The sequence below is a fragment of the Pelodiscus sinensis genome, chromosome 23 (assembly GCF_049634645.1).
Source record: "Pelodiscus sinensis isolate JC-2024 chromosome 23, ASM4963464v1, whole genome shotgun sequence".
NCBI classification, from domain to species: Eukaryota; Metazoa; Chordata; order Testudines; family Trionychidae; genus Pelodiscus; species Pelodiscus sinensis.
In genome coordinates, this window is record NC_134733.1 from 21,760,832 (window position 1) to 21,786,847 (window position 26,016).

At 41.3% G+C, this 26,016-nt stretch overlaps 1 protein-coding gene across 1 annotated transcript in view; it reads right to left on the minus strand.

Moving 5' to 3' along the window:
- Positions 1-5,250: 5,250 nt before the first annotated feature.
- Positions 5,251-26,016, minus strand: part of WRAP73 (WD repeat containing, antisense to TP73) — a 35,309-nt gene continuing 14,543 nt past the window's right edge. The window contains exons 4-12 of the mRNA XM_075906622.1: positions 17,254-17,326; positions 12,982-13,085; positions 12,252-12,338; positions 11,648-11,782; positions 11,483-11,560; positions 9,381-9,486; positions 8,403-8,528; positions 6,458-6,649; positions 5,251-5,759 (exon numbers count right to left, since the gene is read on the minus strand). Of these exons, the coding sequence (XP_075762737.1) occupies positions 5,650-5,759; positions 6,458-6,649; positions 8,403-8,528; positions 9,381-9,486; positions 11,483-11,560; positions 11,648-11,782; positions 12,252-12,338; positions 12,982-13,085; positions 17,254-17,326 (1,011 nt within the window). The 3' untranslated portion in view covers positions 5,251-5,649. The remainder of the gene's footprint in view (positions 5,760-6,457; positions 6,650-8,402; positions 8,529-9,380; positions 9,487-11,482; positions 11,561-11,647; positions 11,783-12,251; positions 12,339-12,981; positions 13,086-17,253; positions 17,327-26,016) is intronic.

The following is a 26,016-nucleotide window of genomic DNA, read 5'->3' on the forward strand; positions in this document are numbered from 1 at the left end:
AGGGATCCATTTAAAATCCCCCGGTCCGCCTCCCTGTTCTCGTCACCAGCTGGACCAGCTGGCGGTAAGAGTCATCTTTTACTTAAAATTTTTTGTTAAGAGGCTTGAGGGAAACTTAAAACGAAAACACTGGGTATAGCCAAATAGGGGTTGGATTTTGTTGTTGTTGTTGTTGTTGCTGACTGATTGGTGGCGAGTCCAAGCACATGGTTTTGAGTGAGTGAAGTCCGGAGTGGGACCGCAGCCGCACCAGTGCTGTCAGTGTCACTGCACAGCTGATGAAAGCAAGGGCGGTTTCCCCCGGCACATAAGGAGTGTGAGTGAAGCTGACAGTTTGTGTGGACTCCCACACTATCCTTGGAGAGGGTAGTGTTGCTGGACGCCTGTGCTATCCTTGGAGAGGGTAGTACTGTTGGGCTCCTGTGCTGTCCTTGGACAAGACAGTGCTAACATGGATAAGATTGCTCCCTCAAGTCTGTCTCCTACTGAGAGAAAAGGTTTCTCACAGCCTGGGACTCCCTTGTCTCAGATGATCAGTCAGCTAGGTATTGCCTGCAGGTTTGAAACTAAGGAGACTTAAGGAATTATTGAGCATTTGGAATGGCTATACTCAGGGGAATTCCCAGAATAAATGGCAACTAGAGCTTTGACTTACAAAAGCTTGCTTATCTTAGAGTTTTCCTCGAGGAAAAACATCCTAACCAGATGGAATATTGGTGCCTCTGGGAGGATGTGGCAGTAAAAAAAATCAGAGCATTATGGCTAGCAAAAAAAGATTCTATTGAAGCTGCAGCAAGAATTGGCTACTCTAAAGAAACAGCTTGATTCCCCAGATGTGCCATCTGCACCCCCACCCGCTTTGGACCCTTGTCAGCTGAACATTCTTTCCTGTTATCTCCCTTTTCTCTTGTAAACCTTATGGGACCTGACTTGTTGTGTAAATTGGGTGCAAACCTTCTCTGTAGAGAGGAAGGGATATTTGTTGACCTTCCCCCTATCAGGCTCCAAATTGGATGGCATTACTACTCTGAGGAATCTGATGAGACCTCAGGACATACACCCCTCCTGGACCTCTCAGATGTCCCAGAGACATTGTGGGCAGCCCATGTGAATGAAGTGGGGTTGCTAGCCTCTGCAACACCAGTGCAAATAACATACAAACACAACAAGCCTTTCCCAAGGGTAGCCCTGTATCTATTGGCTAGGGAGGCACAAGAGGGCATTAAGCCTGTAATCTCTCCCTCCTTAAACAAGGGATACTTGTTTATACAACTTCACCATGTAATACACCTATACTACCTGTGAAAAAGCAAATCTATAGATTTGTAGAAGACCTAAGAGTCATTAATAAGTTTGTAATCCCTAGATTTCCAGTAGTACCTAACCTGGTTTTCTGTAATAGATTTATGTTCTGCCTTCTTTTCTATTCCAGTGCATAAGAATTCCCAATTTCTCTTTGCCTTTTCCTTTCAGGGTCATCAATTAACCTGGACATGTTTTTGTAAAGTTATTGTAAAAGCCCTACTCTGTTTTCTCAGTTTTTAAAAAAGCTGACCTTAATTCTATCTCTTTTCCCTGCAGTTCTGTGTTAGTTCAGTATGTTGATGATGTGCTAATTGCTAGTGAAACTGAGGAAAGATGTAAAAAACTGATACCTCCTATGTGTTAAAGTGTCTTGCTAATAAGGGTCACAAGGCTTCCAAAGCCAAATTGTAGTTTGTAAAACAAAGAGTTCAGTACTTAGGACATTTACTTTCAGGAGATGGCCGCCAGTTAACACCTGAGTGAATCTCACAAGTTTTTTTTTCATTCCTCACCCTTTCACCAAAGTCAGGTATACAAATTTCTGGGTACTGCAGGATATTGCAGACAATGGATTCCTAACTTTTCTGGACTCACCAGGCCCCTTACTATTCTACTCTTAATCTTAGCTCCTGACCCAGTGACCTGGTCCCCAGAATGTGAATCTGCTTTCCTTTCCCTTAAAACTCTTCTGCACAGTGGGCTTACCTAATTATAGCAAGCCTTTTACTCTGTTTTGTCATGAACAGGATGGAATTGCAGCTGGAGTTCTCTGTCAGCCCCTTGGGCCCACACCTCGTCCAGTAGCTTATTTTTCTGCAACACTGGACTCAGTAGCCCGTGGGTTCCCACTTTGTCTGAGGGCAGTTGCAGCTGCTGCTGAATTACTTTAAAAAGGCCCAACCTGTCACATTAGGCCACAGCATTATCTTACAGGTCCCTCATGCTGTCTCTGCTCTCTTACAGCGACACCGCACTCAGCACCTATCTGTTCAGAGACAAACCCTGTATAAGAATGTTATCCTCTCTTCCCAAATGTGGTAATTCAAAGATGTAATGTACTTAACCCAGCTACTTTTTCTCCTTTACCCTCTAATGTTAAAGCACATACCCATAACTGTGAAGAATTGCTTGAGCACTGTGTAAAACCTCCCCAAAAATTTGTCTGATCAACCGCTGGAAAATGCAGATCTTGTATTGTATACTGATGGCTCATGTAAAAGAAATTCAGTTGGTAAACTAAAGGCTGGATATGCAGTGGTCTCAGATAATAATGTTTTAGAGGTTCTTTTCTCTTCCAGGAATCAAAATCAGCTCAGTCTGCTGAGCTCATCGCTTTAATTCGTGCTTGCCTTTTAGCTTCCGGACAGTCTGCTGCCATTTATACTGACTCAAAGTATGCTTTCTCTGTCTGTCATGCCACAGGACAAATTTGGAAACAACAAGGTTTCCTTACCTCTTCTGGCTCTGCTATCTCTCATGGTCCCCTTATCTCCCAACTCCTTGATGCTATTCAGCTACCCACATCCCTCTCTATTACCCATTGCCCGGCCCACACAGGTGCCATTGATCCTGTTTCTCTGGGTAATGGGAATGCTGATGCAGCCGCCAGACATGCAGCAGAACATGGACCTCTGGCTCCCTTTCAGATTCTGGTCTCTCTTTCCCTCCCTGTTTCTTTGCAGGACCTGATAGAACTACAGCAAGCTGCTCAACCTGCAGAGAAAAACCTTTGGGAGAAAGCAGGCTGCTCCTTATCCCCAGCTGGGATAATGGGTGCACCTGATGGCTGCCCAGTCGCCCCAAAAATCTCTCACACGGCTGCTTGCTCAGGTGTCTCATCAAATGACACACATGAGCAAAAGGGGGGTGGCCTCACAAATCCCAAAACAATGGTACGCCCCAGGCGTGCACCTAGAAGCTGTCTCAAGAATATCTAATTCATGTGTGATTTGTAAGCAGTTTAATGTTGCAGGAGGCCCACAGGCTAGCAGCCACACAGAAAGAAAAAAACCTAGACATAAAATGACGGTTAGAAGAGCTTGCATCTGCAGGTAAAGGAAGCCCTCCCAGTACCTACTGATGTACCGTGCCACAACATCCAACCAGGCGACTACGTGTTCGTGAAGGAACATCGCAGAAAGAATTCCCTGACAGCCCGGTGGAAAGGACCGTTCCAAGTGCTGTTCATCACCCACACAGCAGTAAAAGTGAAGGAGTGCCCCTCGTGGATCCACGCAAGTCATGTACGCCGAACTGCAGATCCAACAGAGCTGATTGACCCCGTCACCCAGGACCCCTCCCTGGAGGAATCACCTGAGGACGAGGTTCAGCGGACCGAGGCGGCAGACTCTCAAACCAGACTGTTACCAAACCAGCCTCCACCAGGAGCTTCGAGGTACAACCTGAGAGGTAGGACTGTGCCAGCAAAGACCTACAGGTGAGCCTGGCGCCCCATAGCAAGGGGAATCCATTCCAGTACTGAGTGAACTAAGAGACTACGAAATCTCGAAGAGTGCCTGCAGAGGCAAGCCAAACAATACTAACTGATTAAGTTTAGTTAAAAGACTGCTTTGCTAGTTGCTAGATAATTACTATATTATTATTATCCTTTCTACTTTAGAGACTTAAGATACTATAATAAGATGGGGATTGTTTTCCTTCTTTTAGTAGTCAGAATAGCCTTAGTATATAACTTTCCTCACCCTTATTGGGAAGCCCTGCAAAAGGTTGTGTCCCTCACCAATACCAGTGACTGTTGGATATGTGAACAGCTTATAAAAGGCTCTGAAGGCCTTTTACCATTACAGTTTATCCCAACTCCTGCCTCCCTGTGGACCAGACCCCTAAAATTCAGATCTACTGGTAGTCAGTACTCTACAGGAGAGCGGGAGTGGGTAAATGCCCAGAATGATAACACTGTGCCAAAAGTACATAGTCATGGGGGGGAACAGGCAGATTTGGCATAAAAATCTAATTGCCTCAGAGATTCCCCTTACTCAAGCATTACATCCATCAGGGAATGCTTCCCTTATGTTTCCCTTATGTTTTAAAAGCAATATTGGCACTGGTAAAGATCTGGGGGTGAATGGGCAGTGGATCATTTACCCAACTGATAAAGAAAACCTCCCTCTAAGATAAGAATTCATCCCAGCAAAAGAAGAATACCTAAGAATGTCTAGAATAACTTTGAGTAATACTCCAATAGGAGTATTAAAGGGGGGAATTGTGGGGAAAATCCAATAACTCCAGTTGTGTCTAAAGGGGGGACTGTGCAGGAAATCAAAACTCTCTGAAAGAAAACTGCTGTAAGGGTTAAAAAGTTTTCCAGGCCTCTCTCCCTGTAACAGAGAGAATCAAATTAACTCTAATCAAAGACCCTTACAAATGACTATCTCAAATTCATGGATACTCTTAGTCTGTCACAAATTATCATGTAAACTCTTATCTTTGTCACAGTTTGCCTTGTAGACTCCTCCACTCAAGTTCTCATGTGGCTTTGTGTACTGTAAAAACTTACTTCTAGCACTCCTGGGGTGAACAGAAGTCTCAGAGTACTTCTGCTGAGACTTTGATATGTTAAAGAAGAACAATCCACAACTGAACTGTCTAAGCATTCTGTATAAAGGATACCTGAATCTGTCTGTGAGGGCTGCTGCTTCACTCTTGGAAGTGACAGCCTGCATGCATGCATCATAAAGTTTTCTCTTTTAGGTTTCTTTCCTGCCTCACTGATTTGACCTCCAGCCTCGAACCCTTCTGGGGGCTCTGTACCCCAGGGGAGCGAGATTTCCCCCTCATTAGCCACTACCCACTTGAAGTCAGGATGACAGCAACAGTGATATGTACATGTCCATTTCAAACCTCAGTTCTAGTGTAGATTATTAATATGGAAAAATCAACATTTAAGGGAGTGCTGGGCTGAAAGATGATAGCCACACTAGCAGAAGCTATCAAAATGTTTATTGACATTTATACAAATTAAATAATTTCTATACACTATTTACAAACAGATACCACTTGAGAAAATAGACAAATTTCGAGTCCTTGAGCTTCTAAAATCCAGACTACTGGTTGCCACAATTTTAGTTGCAAAATCAAAGGGCTAAATTATTTTGTCAAACATACTTCATTCAACTGTCACAGTAATTCACACAAGGGAGTCTTCTTACTCCCCCAAACATAAGATTCGCTATTAGTACAAAATCTCTTCGTACTGAACAATGTGAGCCTGCCTTCTCTTATCTGTTCCATATAGATATAGCAGCACTTCTTTACAAAGGTCTATTTGCATAGTAGGCTTTTCTAGCCTTATGGGGTGCAGAAGGAGAATTCCTTTATCTGCTCTTATTTTCCCTCTCCTCTTTCCAAGTAGCACATGCAAAAATGATCTTTACTCAGGAGTGCCATGGAGTCCCCATTAGAGTGCCAGCAAAGCGAGAGGACCTGGAAGTCACCTGCAGATAAAAAGCAAAGCAGCAGCAAGAAATCAAAAGTTACAATATTCTATTCCAGAAGTCTTCTCTTACTTGGAGTATCTTAGTGATTCCTCAGTAAGAGATCAGCTCAAGCAAACAATTTTGTACTGCACATACCACTGTACTTGAGCACGACTATATCATGAAAGTAAATGTCACAAAACTAATAACTGTTACAAAAATTCACAGCCCTTACACTGCAGTGGTAATTATTCCATGGAAGAAAAAGTTTACACCTATCTTTTCTATCTTGGCTTAAGTAATTAGCTAATAATGCCAGGCAACTGAAAGATCTTCCTATGCACCTGCATGCTGGAAAAACCCTGCCTTTTCAGAATGAATTTAAGATTCAGATTTTGTTACTTTGTGGAGCTTCTGGTATTTCTGTACAGTTCCAGTTTCAGCATTTGGTATTACAAATATGAAAGCAACGCCTTAAAGTGCTTCTATTTACACGTCAATTATCATGTGAGGGCAATAATTGAATAATCTTGATGTAAACTTTGTGCTATTCTTCCCATATATTCCCTACAATCAAGGGATTGTGACTAAGTACCAAAAACTTATGACTGAAATAACGATGTTTTGACCACTTTAATCACTAAAAGTACAATCATTTATATACATTAAACAAACTAATTATTCTGACATGCAGCAGTAATTTTAGGCAGCCTTACCTTCCATTGGTACCTGCACTGACACGCACCCTGCTGGGGACCACAGGTACACTTTGCTATTCCCAGTGCAAATGGCAAGTCGAGGTTGACATGGATCCCACTGGAAAAACTGGACAGCATACAACTGCTCTAAGACTACAAACAGTTTCAGCTTTTGAACATCCCAGATCCAGATGGCATTAGGAATGTTATCTGTTGGAAATGGCAAGGGAAATTGAGACTGCTGTAAAGACACAGTACAATGTCACCATATTATGTCCCATTAAATGGGCCTCACTAACAAAAACATCTCTACACTACTGCTTGTAACATTGGTGTGGAAGAGTGAACTCGGGATGTTAAGCAGTGAGTAAATGACTAATTGTGTACTCGATGCAATCTGTATTGAGTACACGATTAGTTGATAAGGGGTCGCTGCAGCCCTGCAGTTTAAATGTAGTAGGAGCTGGGCATGCAGGCAGCCCTGTTCCTACTATATTTAAACTGCAGGGCTGCAGCAGGAGTAGGTCCAAGACCCAGCTTGACTGTGCCTCATCCCCCTCCACACCCACCTACCTCCTCCCCCCCAGCACTAGCTCCTGCTTCCCCTGATAGAGACAGCAGGAGAGGGATGGAAATGCGAATTGTCGACTCAACTACCCAATTAGCCAAGGCTTATCGGGTAGTCAACTATTCAACTCCTCTTTTTACATCCCTAGTCTGAACAACTAGCTTTGATTCATAACCTTACAATCACTTAAGTAATGGCGATTGTGCACAGAGGGCTTTCAATTTTAAAGTACCAATACAGGTTGAACCTCTCTAGTCTGGCATCCTCAGGACCCAACCAGTGCCAAACCAGAGAATTTGTCAGACCACGGGAGATCAATGTGGTCTAGCAGCATTACCAACACTTCCACTGCTGACTGGGCTCTCAGAAGACATTTAAGGATTAATTAGAGCTAAATAACAGCACAGAACACAGAGTCAGGACTGGGGACTGTAAACAAACTTTATGGGACTCTGGGAAACTTGGCCACATCCGTGATAAACAGACATATGGCTAACAAATCTTCCTGGGCCATGGATGTTACCGGACCAGAGAGGTTCAACCTGTACAGCAGTATCTTGGCACTGTGCCTTCATCCTCGCTTCGGAGAAATTGCCACCAAGACAAAACAACTGGCTTTTCTAAAACTAGATAGAGATGCCACTCTGGGTGGGTCTTGTCATGTGAACATTTCTCAGCTAGGAACTGGATTAAGACTGTGCCCTTCTACCAATTTTATAATTTTTTCCCCTTTGATCAACAACCATTTAGCATCAGAAATGCTGTATTGACAGAGTTCCAATCTACTGAGGGAAAAAGGTTACATGAAAAAGTCCAAAACCTCCATAGTTCTTGCTAATGCAAAATTAATTACTAATGTTCTGAGAAATTCTGAAAGTGACTTTTGCACAGGGAAGGAGAAAAGAGATTGATTTTAGCTAAGATTTTATATAGTGAGCTAAGGTAAATAGTAGGGATGGGAAAGTTTAACTGTGTACACTGTTAACCTTCATGATTACACACAGGCTGCCGTCTTAAAAGCTGACTCCCCCACTTACCACAGGTCCCAGGGAACCATCTGCGCCCCACTCACACTGCTGCCTATCAGATTTTCAGCAGTTACACGTTTACTTAATTAGCCACATTTTGAAGGGAGATATTTTACCACATCATACTTAAAGCCAAGGTTATAAATTCATGCCTCACCAGGAGCAGCAATTAATAACTGGTTCTACAGCTTAGTGGTTTATGGTAAAGGTTGAAGTTCCTCTGTGCTATCCCAATGGAGCCTCAATCCCAACTGGGACACTAGCTGTGACTTGAATACAAATATACTTGTATATTTATAGTACAAACACAAGACCTAAACAAAACCAAAAGGGTTTCCCTTTAACATATAGTCCATTAGGTACTAACCATTTTTGGTTGCCAGAAAACAGTTATCTGGACTAAACGCTAGCATTCCAATTCCTATTCTGGGATTTGCCCGATCAGCAACCGGTTTGACACACTGTAAAGAAACTGGTACCTGGGAAATGTCATCTGAAATTTGAAATAAAAGCACTTTTAACAAGCGAGTTCACATGGACAAGGCGATTATATTTCTACCTTAAAACAGTTAACAGTTATGTCTGAAATGATAGGTAAAGAGAAATATTTTAAACTTCGGTAGGATGTTCTATCCAAAGAACTAGACAAGTAATCTCTGTTGCAGAGACTTAAATCAGCCAAAATCTCCCTGTTTGGAGGCAAATTTTAAACAAGTAAAATAACATTAGGGAGGAGGGTGTTGTCTGTCACTTCTACCCACATTTACTCCTAAAAGTTTGCCACACCTCTCCAGGAACCTTTCATTGTCCTTAAGATCACAGAATCCTAGAGCTGGAAGAGACCTCAGGAGCTCATTGAATTGCCCTCTGCTGGACCCTCTCCAATGAATCCACATCCTTTCTGTAGTCGGGAGCCCAGAACTGGACACAATACTCCAAATGTGGCCTCACCAGTGCCCAATAAAGGGAAATAATCACTTCTCTAGATCTGCTGGCAATGCTCCTCCTAATGCAGCCTAATATTCCATTAGCCTTCTTGGCTACAAGGGCCCACAGTTGACTCATATCCAGCTTCTCATCCACTGTAACCCCCAGATCCTTTTCTGCTGAACTATTATTTAGCCAATTGGGTCCCCAGCCTGATCTTCACTTTTAGCCACATTCTACAACCATCATCTTTTCTAGCCGAGACAGACATGTTCTTTGAGGTTTTGCGTTTAATTAAATGGGCTTCCCATTAGCACCCTAAGGTTTGCCACTCCCCACCCCACCCCCGCAGGCAGAGCCATGGCTTAAATGTTTTACATCACAAGTATTCTAAAGTGGCCCATTTTCGTTTGCTCACATTTACTCTGTATTCTGAAGAGAGAGCTGGCTTGCGCTTTGGCTGGAGGGAGGGCAAGGCTCTCCGTTTCAACTCTGGGGCATTTCTCTACTTCCTTATATACAATCTGCACAGAAAGAGAAGACAGTTTCACAAAAGGGCTTATAGCAAGATTTGAACCTACCCTGTGGACTCCTCCACATCCCACTGTCAAAACAAGTATTAAGGCTCATTCATAATACATTTACACAGGGTTTCTCAATCCTGTTTGGTATAGTACACTGAGAGCAGGCAGACCTGGGCCAAGAAATGCTGAATTTTGAAACCTGATGGTGTCTGTATTTGAAAATTGGGCCCACATTCAGAAAAAAGCAATTGCATAAAACAGAAACAGATAGTGATTTAAATAATCCAACGATTGTCATTTGAGAGCCTATGTAAAGAGTCAAACAGAGTACACCTTTCTACCCATTACCAACTGAAAGTGAATTTAGTAAAATAACTGCGCTGTCTTTAGTACAGTAGGACAGGTGGGGGGGGGTTGTTTGTTTGGTTTTGAGGTTTTGTTTTTTTTTTGTTTTTTTTAAAATAACATTCCATGCCATTGAGAACCACTGCAAACTAGAAATGTTAATGGGGTCATGCTAAATGCTTTCAGCATTTCATCACTAATTGTACAGTTGGAGCTCTAGTCTTTCCAACAGACAGGGACTGAACTGTTTTATCTGTTTCTCATTTGAAGGATAACTAACATGTGCCTGTGGTAGCACTTGGTCTGGCAACCAGATTTACATCTAGAATGTAGCCCAATAGAAATGCTGGAGTCATGTTGACCAGACAATAATAAAGACAAGTACCAGAGATAAAACCACTTTTTAGCAAGGAGACATTTTAGTTAAGTATATTCTGCACGGCAGAGTACTTGATAAGCAACAATGATAAATTAAAAAAAAAAATCATATAAATCTAAGTCTGCTCACCACAAACACTGATCCTTCTATTACATGTCAGATCTTCTCTGTCCCTTCTAATGGCTATATTAATAATATTACAACTGATGAAGAGTCTCCCTCACAAGGGACGGGGACAGAGAAAGCCTGTGATTTTGAATCAAAACATACAATTATCTCTCTGCTGAGAACTGCAAAAAACTGTGGCCATGGACTCTGCATGTGAAAGGATAAAAAAAGCAGATTTGTGACAATCATTTACAGAAACTGTTCATATAGGGCACGTCTACACAGCAGGGCAAGAGTCTAATTAAACCACAACTTGAGCTACGTCAGTTGCGTAGCTGAAGTCGAAATAGCTTAATTTGGCTTTTGGCGCTGTCTACACAGCAGGAAGTTGAAGGAAGAACATTCTTCCTTTGACTTTCTTTGCTTCTCGTAAAATGAGGGTTACGGGAGACGGAGTAAGAAGTCCTCCAGCTCACCATTATTTCAAAATAACGGCTTGCAGTGTAGACACGTTCTTTGTTATTTCGGAATAAGGTCAATTATTCTGAAATAAAGCTGCTGTGCAGACATAGCCTAAGTGAGATAGATTTGCCTATACAAATGAAGATTAGGGGAGATCAATCGTAAGACGCTTCAAATCCAACACCATTTATACGGCAAATTCTGTAGTGCTGAGAGTTACAAAATTCTCATTCATGTTCAGCTTCCTAGCACTTGGGTACAATACCACCTGAAATCCTGTCTGTAAACACAAACATCACCTTTAGCAGAAGATATTAGCACTTAGCAATAATTATCCATGATTCTCTTACACAGAATAAAAAAAAATAGAGGATGGAGAGGAAAAGAGAATGTACTGAGAGAAGCCCATGAAAATACATAATTTTGTAGTTACTTATTAACATTTTCATTCAGTCTCCTTAATAGCATTTGCAGATCAGCAGGGAAGCAGGAATTGAGTCAAAGTAAAAAAATTTTTACCAAAGATAGCAAACAAACTACAGGCTGGCCCTCCCAGATCCAGCACCCTTGGGACCAGACGAGTCCCAAACAAGGGAGTTTGCCAGATCAGGGGAGGTTAGGGCTGCCCTGCCTGGGCACTGCCAGATCTAAGAGGTTCAACCTGTACTCTAATGATCCAATGAATCCCAATTCTATACTTACTATCTTTGGGTTAGCAATGGTCACAGGGTGTTCAAACTCTGTAATCTTCTTCCAAGTCACATGGTTCAAGATACGCACCTAATTCAAGGAAAATGTATTAAGAGTTGATTCCTTGGACATTTTGCAACTGTCTTGAATAGGTTTCATTTAAGTTCCTTTTTTTACCTTTTCATCATAGCTGCCAATCGCCAAGAACTGACTGCTGGGACTCCAGGCAATTGATTTAATACCCAGTGACCATTCATAAGCACTGTATGTGGACAGCAGACGGCCATCAAGGGAGTATAGCAAAATTTTATACTGCAACACAAATTGATTTGATTTAAAGACTAGTGACACTTAAACTAACAGATAGAGACTAAGTAACTCCTTTTTAACACCGTCTAAAATGTACAGATGTTCAAAATGGAGTTTTCCTTTTCTCTCTCTCTCAAGTTAATTCTTCAATTATTTATCTGGATAGTTCCTAGGATCTTATGCAATTTTTTAAAACCAAGTTTGTAAATTAAGTTTATAAAATATACTTAAATTATAGAAAAATATAATAAGGATTATTTGGTAACAATGACATTACATGGAGATTTAAAGATTTGACACCCATCACCAATTTGTTAAGTACAATATTACAAATTGTTTCTTAAAGCCCTTTTATTTTCTGTTTTAAGATATTGCATTCTATGTAGTAGCCAGAAAAGTTGACTTAATATCTGTTGCAGAGTCCTTAATTAAGTGTTCCAGATCTTCAGAAATAATCTGCATTTTCTCATACCTCCAGACAGGTATCCCACACTGCCAACACACAGCCATTAGGAGCCCATTCAATCCCAGCTAGGTCTTGAGTTTCCGTGTCAAAATGCTTCCCACGTGCAGAGGCAAAAACAAAACACAAAACACAAAACAAAACAAAAAACAAAACAAAAGAAACAGTTTTAAACACTGCACTAATCCTGAATTAGTATCACATTATCATTACACATTTTTAAAAAAAAATCTTAAATTAGCACATTCTTTTGTATGTCTGACCGCATAAAATAGAAACATTTCCTTTGCTTTTGTTATAATATGCTACATTTGCTGCTTCCTCATTTCCTCCTAACACACTATACAAAATGAAAGATCTTTTGAAAATGTACATTTTTAATTTAAAAAAAAATTCTTTTATGTTGCAACTACCTGTTCAGATCATCATTTTGGCAAAAGCTAGTTCTTATCATGGTGCTTCTGGAATGTATTTTACTGTCAACAGGATTATTCAGATTAAGCCAGAACATTTTAATGTAAAAAATGCTATGCTTTATCCTTACTGTATATCGTTTTCTGAGCAGCGTTTGTCTAGTTTCTAATACACCTGCAGGCCAATGAAAGAGCCAGACAAAATGCCCTGTATTGCCAAGTCTAAAGTGAGGTATTACCATTGTTTAATAATGTAGTTATACTCTACACTACAGAGAATTCTTTAAATTTGTGCAGTTGCTGCAATAGGCAAGGACACTTCTTACCCTCAGTAGTTGCCAATCACTGCATACAAAGAGGCTAATGAAATCTTTGCAGTCACGCCTCTCTGCTAATGCCATATAGCGACCATCCTTTGTGAAGGCTATTCCTACCGGAGAGATTACAAAAAAATACAGTTACACATATACACACCATTAAAACTGGCCCTACTGAAGTACCAAATCTGAAAACAATTATGAGCTAAATCAGCTGGGAATAAGAATTTAAATCAGAAAAATGTGAATGATTGGGAATAATTTTGTAACACCTATTAGACGCCCAAAAAGTCACAATACAGTCAAGGAAAAGTGGTGTGCTATTTAAGAGCTAATCTGATTTATGGGGAAGTGAAGGCAGCTATAAGATAATATACTACATATTAACTACAAGTTAACTACATTATTTTAAAATACACAGAAGCACACACAGATGGTAGAGAGTGGAAGTTGATGGTCATGAATATAATCAAAGGTTAACTATTGTAGAAGTTGATAAGGGAAACCAAGGGGCACAGGGACAAATTATAGCAGCCAACAGAGTTATGGAAAATAAGGGGTTTTTTAAATACATTAAGAACAAAAAGAATCTGATCAGTGGTGTTATCTATTACTAAATGGAAATGGTGGTATCATCAATAGAATGCAGTTATAACTAGTTCAGTATTCGGTGAAAAAAAAAGTATAAGCTCATCATATGGTGATAATACTCTTTTCATTCCACTAGTATCTCTGGAGGATGAGAAACAACTACTAAACCACGACTTACATCCATGATTTTTAAAAAAGATGGCTGAGGCACTCATTGGACCATTAATGTTGATTTTTAGTAAGTAGAGCACAAGGGAAGTTCCAGAAGACTGGAAGAAAGCTAATGTTATACCAATTTTATCAAGGGTATATGGGATGCGAAGAGTAAATTGTAAGTCTAATCAGCCAGACATAAATCTCTGGCAAAAAAAATGAAGCTGCTCAATTATTAATGCATTAGCTATTTTGGCCACAGCATCACACTAGGAGCTCATTTTTAGCTGATTAGCTCCCTCCAACCTTAAGTCTATCTCACAGTCCCTGTTTCCTAGGATAGAGTTACATAATCCTGCAAGTATGCCCAGAGGTGCCAACTCCATGGGTGCTCCAGCACCCCAGAGAGAAAAAATAGTGGGTGCTCTGCTTTATAAAGACTAACAATCACAGTAACGCCTTCTGACCTTGGAATCTATAGAAAAGGAGGTCAAGAGAGGAAAGTATGTGAAATCACAGCAAAAGCTTTTCTTAGAAGAAAGACCAGTTTAAAAGGCAAGCAAAAGGGAAAAAAGGATTTAACAAGATTAACAATTGTTTCCTTCTATGCAACCAAAGAATAATACTTTTTATTACCATGGCAGTTTTTACACATTAGATAGGTAATTCCCAAAGATGTCATTTCAAAAGCACTATAGAATTTTGCTAATTTCCAGAATCAAATCTAAATACTGGCTGATCATAGTTATTCATAGCTTCACTTTGTTGACCAATAAAGAATTCACTTTGTTCAAATAGAGAAATTAGTTATATAAGAGATCAGAAAGGACATGAAAGATCCAACAACCCTCTTATTGTACAGACAACAAATAATTGCTTTCTGAAAGGATTATATTTTATGAATGGCATAATCTGACCACAGGCAAGTACCCAAAAACCAGAGTTCTCATAATTAATCTGACACCATCTCCCTTTTCAAAGTTGGTCTATAAAATGGGGATAAAAAGCACTTCCCTCCCCTCCCCTCCCGTGAGAGCTAGTGTTTTTGGAGTACAGGCAGTCCCCGGGTTACGTACAAGATAGGGACTGTAGGTTTGTTCTTAAGTTGAATTTGTATGTAAGTCGGAACTGCTTTGTCCCAGGTGTCCAGATTCAGCCGCTGTTGAAACTGATCAGTGGCTGATTCAAGGAAGCCCAGGGCAGAGCTGCTCTGCCCCAGGCTTCCTGAAATCAGCCGCTGATCAGTTTCAACAGCGGCTGAATCTGGACACCTGGGACAAAGCAGCTGAGGCACTGCCAGGTTGGTCCCGCAGCGCCGCTCCTCGGGGCTACTGGACCAACCCGGCAGCACCCCAGCTGCTCTGCCCCCGGCGTCCCCAAGTCAGCCGCTGCTGAAACTGACCAGCGGCTGACTACAGGAAGCCCGAGGCAGAGCAGGTCAGGAAGCCCGGGTCCTCCACAGCGAGAAAAGCCTGGCCTACTGGGGGGGGGGGGGATGCACTAGCTGCGCCCCCCCCCCCCCAGCAGACCAGGGAGACGCGGAGCGGCTTTTCTCGCCGCGGAGGACAGGGGCGGCGGGACTGCCCGCGTCCTCCACAGCGAGAAAAGCCTGGTCTGCTGGGGGGGGAGCGCACTAGCTGGGCCCCGTCCCCCCCCCAGCAGACTAGGGAGACGCGGAGCAGCTTTTCTCGCCGCGGAGGACGCGGGCGGCAGGACTGCGACACGTCTGGGCGGTCCCGCTGCCTGCATCCTCGTGGCAAGAAAAGCCCCGTTCGTATGTAGGGATCCGACATAAGTCGGATCCACATAAGTCGCAGACTGCCTGTACTATATAAAGATGCCAAGAAATCTTAAACCATGCTGAGTGATCACATTCTTCATTTGTGTAGCGACACATGTTGAGTCTCAGTGAAATGCTTAAGCCAACAAAATCCTTGTCACCAAGAGCCTATATGGTAAGCAGATGGAGCTTCCACCTCTTTCTCTGACAATACACCCTGCATATAGATCAATCTCACCCTTTTCCTGGGGTCTGTCTTCATAGTAACACAACAGATTTCAAGCTCAGATCTTCCTTACCAAGCTTGGCTGTACCCAGTATTTTCCCTACATAATTTCCTAGTACCCACTCTAGTTGCCTTTGCTTCTGCAAGAGGCATGTCAGCCTCTCTTCCATCCTCCCTTCAGTTAACAAAATGCAGCTGCTACTGACTCAGCTGTAAATACTCAAAACTTCCTACATGGTTCAAGCACCTGATACTAAGAGGATTCAGAGGAGCCTGGAGTCTCTGTGCAGGATCCCAGAGTCTGTCACTCTGTTACATACATGTATACAAGGGCTGAATACTGTTGCGTAATAGAGATGAGCAATTGAAAGGGGATACTTAGACCACATATTTTGTTCTGGGTTTGTCTCACAATACAGTCTCTCTAGCTATGCTCGCTACAGAAAATACTGTATTACTGGTTTCCAGCGGACTTGGCAATAGTTTTGTTCAGTATCTCCTTTTCTCACTGGAGTTTGGACAGGTGAATAAGCTAAATATTTCTCATTCCTAGTGTCATGATCATGAGGGTTAGCCAGCAGCCTGGGAACTAAGGGGTTAACCTTACCTAAGTCAGGTAGATTCAGCCAATAGGAAGGTAGGTAGGAATTTCATACTAGGACAAAGGAATTTTGGGGTTTCCCTCCTTTGTCTCTAGGGAGTTTCTCTCCATCTACTGAGGGGGACAGACAGAATGTCTCCCTCCAAGAACAGACTCTTCACTCTTCTGTAAGTAGGGTAAAGTTTAGATAAATCCATTAGGTTTTTTTGTTTTATGGGTTGGGAAATGGGATCTGATGTTTGTGCATTTAAAAATGCTTTTTGCTCTCTTTTGTAACTAAGCTCCTCGCCCATGGTGGGGTTTTTCCTCCATGAGTATATTACTTTGTAACTTTGCCAACTAGTCATTATGCTTTTAACAGGAATACTGTGGTGATAATAAAAGTTCTTTCTCTTTTCTTTTCTTAACCTGGCATTGGTTAATTTTTGTGTCCTGGTTTGTACTTTAGGGGTGAGATTTCCTAAGTGATCTCCCCCCTAATTTTCTTATCAGTACTTGGGTGGTGGCAGTGGAGTTTTATCCCCAAAATCTAGGTTAAGATTTTGGGGGGAAGTTTTTTTACCAAAGCCTGGAAAGAAGGTTTTGGGGTACTTTTGCGGGCCCCCACTTCTGCATTTATCGTGCCAGAGTGGGGAATGAGCCTTGACACCTAGTAAGATCACTATGTATGTAGGTCATTCTACTTGCCTAAGTTGTGCCTTCCTCTTTACACTGCTATTTTATACTCATGCTATTTGGGTTTGCATCCGCATGTCGCTGTAACTGCAGATGTACCTTAAGATACACATGTCCCTCCAGGCTAGTCTAATAAGCATCAGCAGGAAGATACTTGAAGGCACCCAGACCATAAACATGTTTGATTATATGTAAATACCATTTTCCTTTATCATCATGTTAATGTCCTTCCGATACTAGGTCTGATACACTCACCGTGCTGACAAGCTTTGGGATACTTAATATAAGAAACAGATTTGGTACACAAGGACCAGACAGTTATCCGCAGCTGTTGGAAAGAGAAAGACAAGAAAGTATTTGTTTATCTTGGCAGTTAAAAAAAAAGTGTACAGACAATCTAATTCAAACACTAAACTAGATAATTGTATTTTTTGTACTGGAGGGCCTCACATTAAAACAAACTGGAACCAAAGATTTTTCCTAACAAAACTGTTCCATTTAAATATTAGTGTTTCTATATTATACTCTACTTATGTTTTATTACAAAACTTCTTTTCCTAACAATTTCTGTAATGCCTTTAATAACTGATCAAGTTAAAAACAGCTTCAAGAACTTAGACTTATAGCTGTCCTGTTTTATTTAGTTCTGTAAAACTGTTTTCAGGTGCGGTTTATATGGAGGTCATTATAAAAAAGTCAAGTTGGGTTGGACTGTAGTACACAGAATTATCCAAGACACATGGAGATTGATACTGTTTGTCGAAAGGCTGAAGATTTCAAAGCAGCACACCCAGCTCTCTTCCAGACAAATCTATTATGCCACTATCTTTTCAGTTTTGTTTTAAATGGAGACATAGTACCCACCTTGGTCCAGAAGTATAGCAACAGAACTCTGGGCTTTATTTAGAGTGCTTAGTAAAAGATCAAGTTATTGAAAATGCAGCTGAACTTGGGAGCTGCCACAAACTAGATCCCCAGCCCTACGCTTTGAAAGTATGGCCCAGATTCCCTCTTGCCTCTGCCTCTCCACCCCCCGCTCCTCTCCCCCCCAAAAAAAGTATTTCCTAGCTTCCACTGAAATCAAACCTTAGACTAGGATCTGGACCAATGTGCAAGACTACACGTGTGCTACAACATTTACACACGAGAGGAGTGAAACTGTAGTGATTAGCTTTATTCTTTCACTTCCTTATTGCTCAGGTTTAGCTAAAGGAAGTTTGTGAGCTCTAACTGGTAGGAATGTGACGTTCCCACAAACACAAAACACTTTTCAGTCAATTATATTTATTCCAATTTAGTAGTGAAATTACATAGCAATACACTGTTGATGAGATGAATAAAAGCAGAAAGTTAATGTGGCCAATGATACTTTATTAAAATGTATATAAAGAATTATTAAATGCTGAGAGTTGTGTAAGAGCTAGCATAACGATTACCAATGTGTAATAGGAAATAATTTTTGTAGAGATTTATGTGATTTCTAAACCCACACAGGAATCTGGAAGAATAGGCTTGCAAGAGGTGAGAAATTCTTCTATTTAGATCCTTAGTGAATGATATGAAAATGTGAAACAATATGTCAACTTGAGAATACTGACTTTTCACTGTACTTTTCAGTTAAAAAAAAAAAAACACAAAAAAACAGACTTTTGCCAACCCATTTTTGTTTTAGTTTCCCCTCTCTCAACCACACAAACAGAAAAATGATTTGTTATTGGAAGGACTTTATTTTCAAAAGAATCCATAAAAACCATGTACATAGTGTTTGGGGTATTTTTGGAGACTCAAGCATCTGTAGAATTCAGGAACTATAGAAGCAGCAGTCAGCTGCAAAGCAGGGCTCTCCACAGCACATCAAGGTCACAGCCTGTATTAAAAGCTCTGCACTGCTATCTGCAAATTATTCAATTAAAAACAAATACTCTACCGTAGCAATGACAGCAACCCCAGACGCATGTGTCTTCATCAATGTGTCAGGTGAACCTTTGAATTTATGTTTGGGGAGAGGAATTTTTTCTAACTTTTCAATAGTTTGTTACTAGCATATTTACCTGGTGTTGCTTGGGTCCTTAAGGAGGGGCTCAGGGAAGGGGGCTAGTGAGGTGCAGGAGACAGGATTAGAAGTGAGGAGAGGCTCTAGGAAGGAGACTTTGCGGGGGGGGGGGGGGGGAGCACAGACTGAAGCCCCTCCCCAGTATTAATACCAGGACTGCTTCCTCTTCCCCTTCCAGTTCCAGTTCGTGTCTAGGAGACCAAAGTGTACAGCTTCTCTGCCCCCTACACTCCTCACACAGAGTGAGAAATGCAACAAACTGTTTTTCCCCTTGCTCTGACAAAGGGGAACAGCCAGCAATGACCCTGTATGAATCCATAGGAAGAAGCTTCAGCTTCCCCCCTTTCCTAAAGGATACTAAATTATTTTAATTTTGTTAGCAAATATTTTTTATGAACTCTAATCATAACATACTCAGGACTTTTTTCCAGTGAAAAACAAAAATTTTCTAAACCTTTCACCCAGCATATTCTGGTGTAAAATGTAGTGCATTCAGCTAATAAAGTGGCAGGACCATTTATGCAAAATTTGGTGTCTGCAGGTAATCCCGAAGTATGACTTTATTTTGCACAACTAAATCCACAAATAAACTCTTCAAAATAAATAATAGATAGCCAAGGGGATTGTCACTACCAGAAAGTGACAGATTTAGTACAGTGGGACACCAAGAAATCTTTCCTGAAACTATCAATGCACCACCAAATATCTTACGAACAGTAGCAAAGTAGGCGTAGTACAGTGTTTAACCACATCACTGTACATAATGATTTTAACCCTTCCAGTAAGCAAAGGAGGAAAAATAAAATCTAGAATATTTATGGAAATATCAGTAGTTACAATAATTAGTCTGAATCCTGAAACTAGAGGACAGAATCTCATTTTGAGGCATAAACCAACCACTTCCAGAGTTAGGGAGAGCTTCTACCCTGGTTAGTTTACTTTATAGTTGTCCACTTACTGTATAGCAATTCTTGCAACTTCCTCCGAAGCATCTGGTACTTAACACCACTGGAGATGGGATTCCTAGCTGAATGGCCCACTAGTCTGATTCAGCTGTGGCATATTTTATGTTTCCACAGCAATTTTTTAGACTCTTATTTCAGTAGAATGAGTTTTCTTGACACCAAGTAAGATCCTGCACTTGATCACCTGGGTGTGAACACTAACACGTCTGGTACCTGGAGCTGCCCTCTGATGCTGCTAACTGAAATTCTTAAATTCCACTTCAAAAAATCCTGCCAAACGCCACCCACACAGAGAAGCAGCAGGAGAGGCCCAACACAAAAGGACTAGCACCTTTTTCTAATATATCAGCCTCTACACTGAGCATCACAAGACGCTTCATATAAAGAAGCAACCTAAAGAACAAAGGAAGCTTATAAAGAGATTTAGAGATCCTGCTCAGAAGTTGAATCAGGATATCTAGACAGTAGGAAGGAGAAACAACCAAATGAGGCCCCCAGGCCTCTTTCACGTCAAGCAAAAAAGAGAGAAAAGATGCGGAAGGGAGCGTCGGACATAAGCTTAACTTGCTGTTTTCACTCTTCTATGTAGCTTTGTATGAACTGAGACTTAAGGGTTCCTAGCGCTAACTTTAAGAGTACATAAAGTAAATAAGAGTACATAATGTAGTAAACTGACCTGCAATAATCAAGTTTTATATCACTACAACTGCTGACTTCGAGACACAAAAATACACCATGAGGCTGCTCTGAATACAAGGTTTACTTTAAAAATACCAACACAATGCCTACGCACATTCTTCTGTAGCAACTGCAGTAGTGGCATGCTGCTTGCTCCTATTAATTGCAGTTAACTGAACTTGCCTCTGTTCACTCCCTTAATGCAACCCAACATCTCTCTGTCTCACACATAAAGACACACACACTCCGCAGTCAATACAAGCTTAACAGCCGAAAGCTTTAAAGTGTAGTTCTGGGTTACAGTTAAGAATGCAACTTTATAGCTGCAATACTGACTTGGCATCCTGACCATACTGGCTATAGAAGTGTCAAAGTTAAAGGCCAGAAGAAACTCACCAGATCATCTCATCTGACCTCCTCTATGTCACAGGCAACCACCACCAACCCGCAGCTGCATACTAAACTAGGGATGTAAGCAACTACCCAATAAGCTTAGGCAGCGGGGTTGGGGGACAGGAGCCGGTGCACTGGGGGGCATGAGAGGCTCTTACATTTGGAAAGCAGAGCCACAGCATGGGGTCCCAGACCTACCCCCTGTGGCTCTGCATGCCTGGCTCCTATTACCTTTAAACTGCAAAGCCACAGCTTTTCAACTCACTGTGTACTCAATACAAATTGTATTGAGTAAATGATTGGTCAGTTACCCGCTTTTTAACATCCTTATATTAAATTCAACAACTGAGATCAAAACAAAAGCACTACAGCCCACAGAAGACTCAGGGAAGTACCACGCCACAGGAAGAGATAGGCAGAACTGAGGGTGCCAGTGCCCAAACCCCCACATGATGCTCTCCTCTCCTGCCCCCACATGAACTGTCCTGACCCCCCAGTATAGGGAAATCCCTGCTGCTTGAGTCAACCCACAAGACAGGTGAACTCCACAGAGAAGGTGAGGGGAAGCAAGCCTCTCCCTACGTTGCAGAGGCACTAACTTCTGTGTTTCAGTCTCCGCTCCCTGAGGGAAACGAGGCTGTTGAGGAGCCATCTGCCCCATCTCTGCTCTACCCTCTACTGCAGGACAGAATGCACCCCATGTCAGTGCCCAACAGCTCCCCGCCTTCTCATGCAGCAGAACCACACTCCTACCGCACAGGAAGGGATGGAAGGCACCTCTAGCTAACTTTGCTTGGACACCACAAGCTAGCACTCCGGATGGAATAAATAAGCAAATGAAGTCTATAAATATATTATTCCGGCCAAGAACTTCATTGACTTTTGTGCTGTTTGGTAGCTTCTAAACTTTAAAAAAAACATGTACACGAATACAAAGCTCAAAAAAAATATAGCCGTACGGGTACAAACAGAAAAAGTGATTAAAACCAAACATATTGGGACTACATTTTAATAAGATAAATCTGAAAGCATCTATGAAGGATATGTAGCCAGAAAAAAAGGTACTACTTTTGCAGTCAATATTTTCTAAAAGGCATTTACTGTTCACTACTGCAGAGAAATCTACACCGCTCAAGACTGAAATTACACAATAAAGATCGTAACACAATGCCAAAAATATCTTGCATTGTATCAGATACAATTATTCTTTATCCTCCCCTCCCCACAATTCAAAGAGTCCTGGGAGAAGCCAGTTATGACAAGTTTCATTATAAAGTTCTGTTTTACTATGCCATTTTGTCATGTGGACACTGAAGAGCATATTTTAATATTACTGCACATATTTCCACACATCTAATTGGTATGGCCTTGGGTATGTCTACACTTATACCCTCTTTTGAGAGAGGGATGCAAATGAAGACATTCAAAATGGCAAATGAAGCTGGGATTTAAATATCCCGTGCTTCATTTGCATATTCACATTATGGCGCTATTTTGAAATAACAGATGCTGTTACGACGCGGTTATTTTGAGAGAAAACCCTTCTCTCGAAATAACTGGTAAACCTCATTGTATGAGAAATAAGGGTTATTTCAAGAGAAAGGTTTTCTCGCGAAATAACTGCATCTTAACAGCGACTTATTTCGAAATAGTGATATTTCAAAATAGCGCCATAACGTGAATATGCAAATGAAGCACGGGATATTTAAATCCCAGCTTCATTTGCAATTTTGAATGTCTTCATTTGCATCCCTCTCTCGAAAGAGGGTGCAAGTATAGACATACCCTATGTTATTTCAATGATAATGAATAAAATGGTCTTAATGCACCTGTGGAGTACAGGTGTCCATAATGACCTATAGGAGCTCCTGTCCTGCTCGGATAGGTCACTGAGTAGCAGCTATGGTCTCCTACAATAAGCAAGGGGTTGGGAAATCATGAGATCTGAGAATCACATCATTTAAACAAGTGAGGTAGACCAACATTTTCAAACATGGGGGTAACATTCGGCACCTAAAAAAAGCCACTTAAAATGCCTGAAGTTTGATACCCAAGTTGGAAGATTTTGTTCTTACTCTCTACAGCTCTGATATCCCATCCGTTGATTAAGGAAGATAGATTTCAAAGTGCTTCTCAAACTTTGAGAAACAACAGATGAAATGCAGAGTATAGTTATACTGTGTACATTTCATTGTCAATGTGTAATTAAGTCCCATGGACAAGAATGTCTTCATAGTCCCAATGATAACAGCCATATTGATCCACATACTTGTCCTAACCCTCTATATAATGTAACACAAGACAGATGGTTTCATTGCTATTAGAGACAAAGGGGGAAGTACAAAGCTCACTGCATGTGAAAAAAAGATAAACAGCAAATCAAAGTTTAACAAATGAGTTTTCTGTGAAAGAGAATTTCTGCTGCAGAGAAAAACTGATTTCATCGGCAGCAAGCATTTCTTTACTGACCATCCTCAGATGTTCTCTCTTTAGTGCAGATGACTGGATTAAGTGAATTGTCAACCTCAAATCCTAATGGTAATGGTGTACAGGAAGTTTTCAGCTGTTGTTTTGCAGTGGAAAACCAAACCAAAAGCAGCAGCATTTTTAAAATAGCCTAAAAACAGCTGAGAATAAAAGAGTATTTAGATGGTAATGTGATAAACAGTCTCCAGTGCTTGGTTAGAGACTTCATCCCAACTTTGACAGCTTCAGGCAGGTGTGAGACTGCTGATTTTCACGAGACAAAAAGCACACTTTTAAACAATCTTGCATCTCAAGTGACTGTTAACTTTTGTCCCAGACTTGACTAGGTCACAAGGCCTCCTTACATAGCTGATTCTATCAGCACAAGATTTCAGAGGATTATTCAGGGCACATTCCTTAACAGAAAGTATTTTTCAACCAAAATAGCCATTTACAATTATGAAGGATTAGCTCCAATATGCACAAAAAGCATATTTTTTAAAAACTATGGCTGTACTTTGCAGTAGATTCACTGGCATCAATTCCCTCACCGACTTAGAAAATGCAGAAATAGTCAGTTCATAAAATAGGATTCCTAATGGAAACATTGGATGACTTTCTGTTACTATTGTTGTATTGTAATTTGGCAAACACGGGAGTGTCAATGCAAAAGTGGAGACCCCCCCCCCCGCAGGAATCCGGAGAGTGAATTAGCTACAAGAATTTTGAAGTGGAAAAAATGAATGTATCAAGTAGGCATAAACTGCAGAATGGGTGGGATACGACAATAACCTATAAGTCCCAAAAAACAATCTGCATTATACAGCTAATTACAAGCATATACTTTGCCCTTCCTTATATTCTAGCTGAGTTCTCTTCAAGACACAGACTCCCACACTATGCAACATGCATACAAAAAGACATTATAATAAGATGCCAGCTATCTAGCACAATATTTGTTTTCCCACTGGTAGCTGCTACTAGGCTGTTATATTAATATAGCAATAAGCACAAGTTTTCTTGAAAGTGTAATTCTGCTCTGAAAATGGACTATGAAAAAAATTGTCTTTTCTCTCTTCGGATCTGAACTCCTGCCTTGTTCTGAACTGCAGCTGTTTAGGGTGGGGATAAAGTGAGCATACTACAGGCTGAAGCGGCGAGGAGTCCTGTGGCACCTTATAGACTAACCGAAGTGTTAGAGCATAAGCTTCTGTGGGCAAAGACCCACTTCGTCAGATGTATGCCACATGCATGTGAAGAAGTGGGTCTTTGCCCACGAAAGCTTATATTCCAACACTTCGGTTAGTCTATAAGGTGCCACAGGACTCCTCGCCGCTTTTGCAGATTCAGACTAACACGGCTACCCCTCTGATACATACTACAGGTTGAAACTCTCTAGTCTGGCAACATCTGTGGTCCAGCATGATTTTAGTTAGCCGGACTTCCATTTATCACGGGCGTGGCCAAATTTCCTGCATTCCTGTAAAATTTGTTTACAACCACCATTCCTGGCTCTCAGTGTTCTGTGCTATTATTTAGCTCTAATTTATCCCTCAATGTCTTCTAAGAGCCCAGTAAGCAGTGGAAGCATTGGTAATGCTGCTAGACTATACTGACCTCCCGTGGTTCAGCACCAGTCAGGTCCTGAGGGTGCCAGACTGGAGAGGTTCAACCTGTACAAAATATAAATATAACTACTAGGCATGTGAATGGGCAACCAATTAACCTGTAAGCATCACATCACTCTTACCAAATGATGCGTACTGGGTACCAGTTAACCAGTACCTGGGAGCTGTCTGCTGCGGGCAGGAGCGGGATTCTGCTTAATCAGTTAACCCATTAACTGTTTAATCAGGATTTTACGTCTCTAATGACTATAGGAGACAAATGATTTCTATTCCATTTCATGAGTCAACAGAATTATTAACTAAGATTTCTACGTGAGCCAGAAGGAATCCAGCCTGACTTATATGCTTGGCTGAGTTTGCAGAGCTGGTAGTTAGAAGTACATCTTTTAGATCTGTAATTAATCCGGAGTGATCTGGAGTCACTGAAACAGAAACATGGAACCTCACAATACCATTAAGAGAGTCACTTTTTGCAGACTCTAATCACACTAAGGCAGCTACAATCAACAACTTGAGATCAGTTCAATGCACCCTGGATGATAAAAAAATCAAGCTGAAAACTTTCCCTGTACCCAGCCCTTATTTTACACTGTTATGTGGTACTGTGTGTGTGATACAAAAGGGAATTTTTTATACAAAGAAAGTTACAAGTAGAGCCTTGTGCAGATACAAAATTTGTAGCCGCATCTGTAGCTGCAAAAAATGAGCCACTGATGCAGATACCATGAATATCTGTGGATGTGCAGGGCTCTAATTATAACCGACTGAAAGCACTTGGGAGTATGCTCAGTGACAGCAAGCGGGTATGGTGTCAGTCCCTAATAAAGGGTTACAC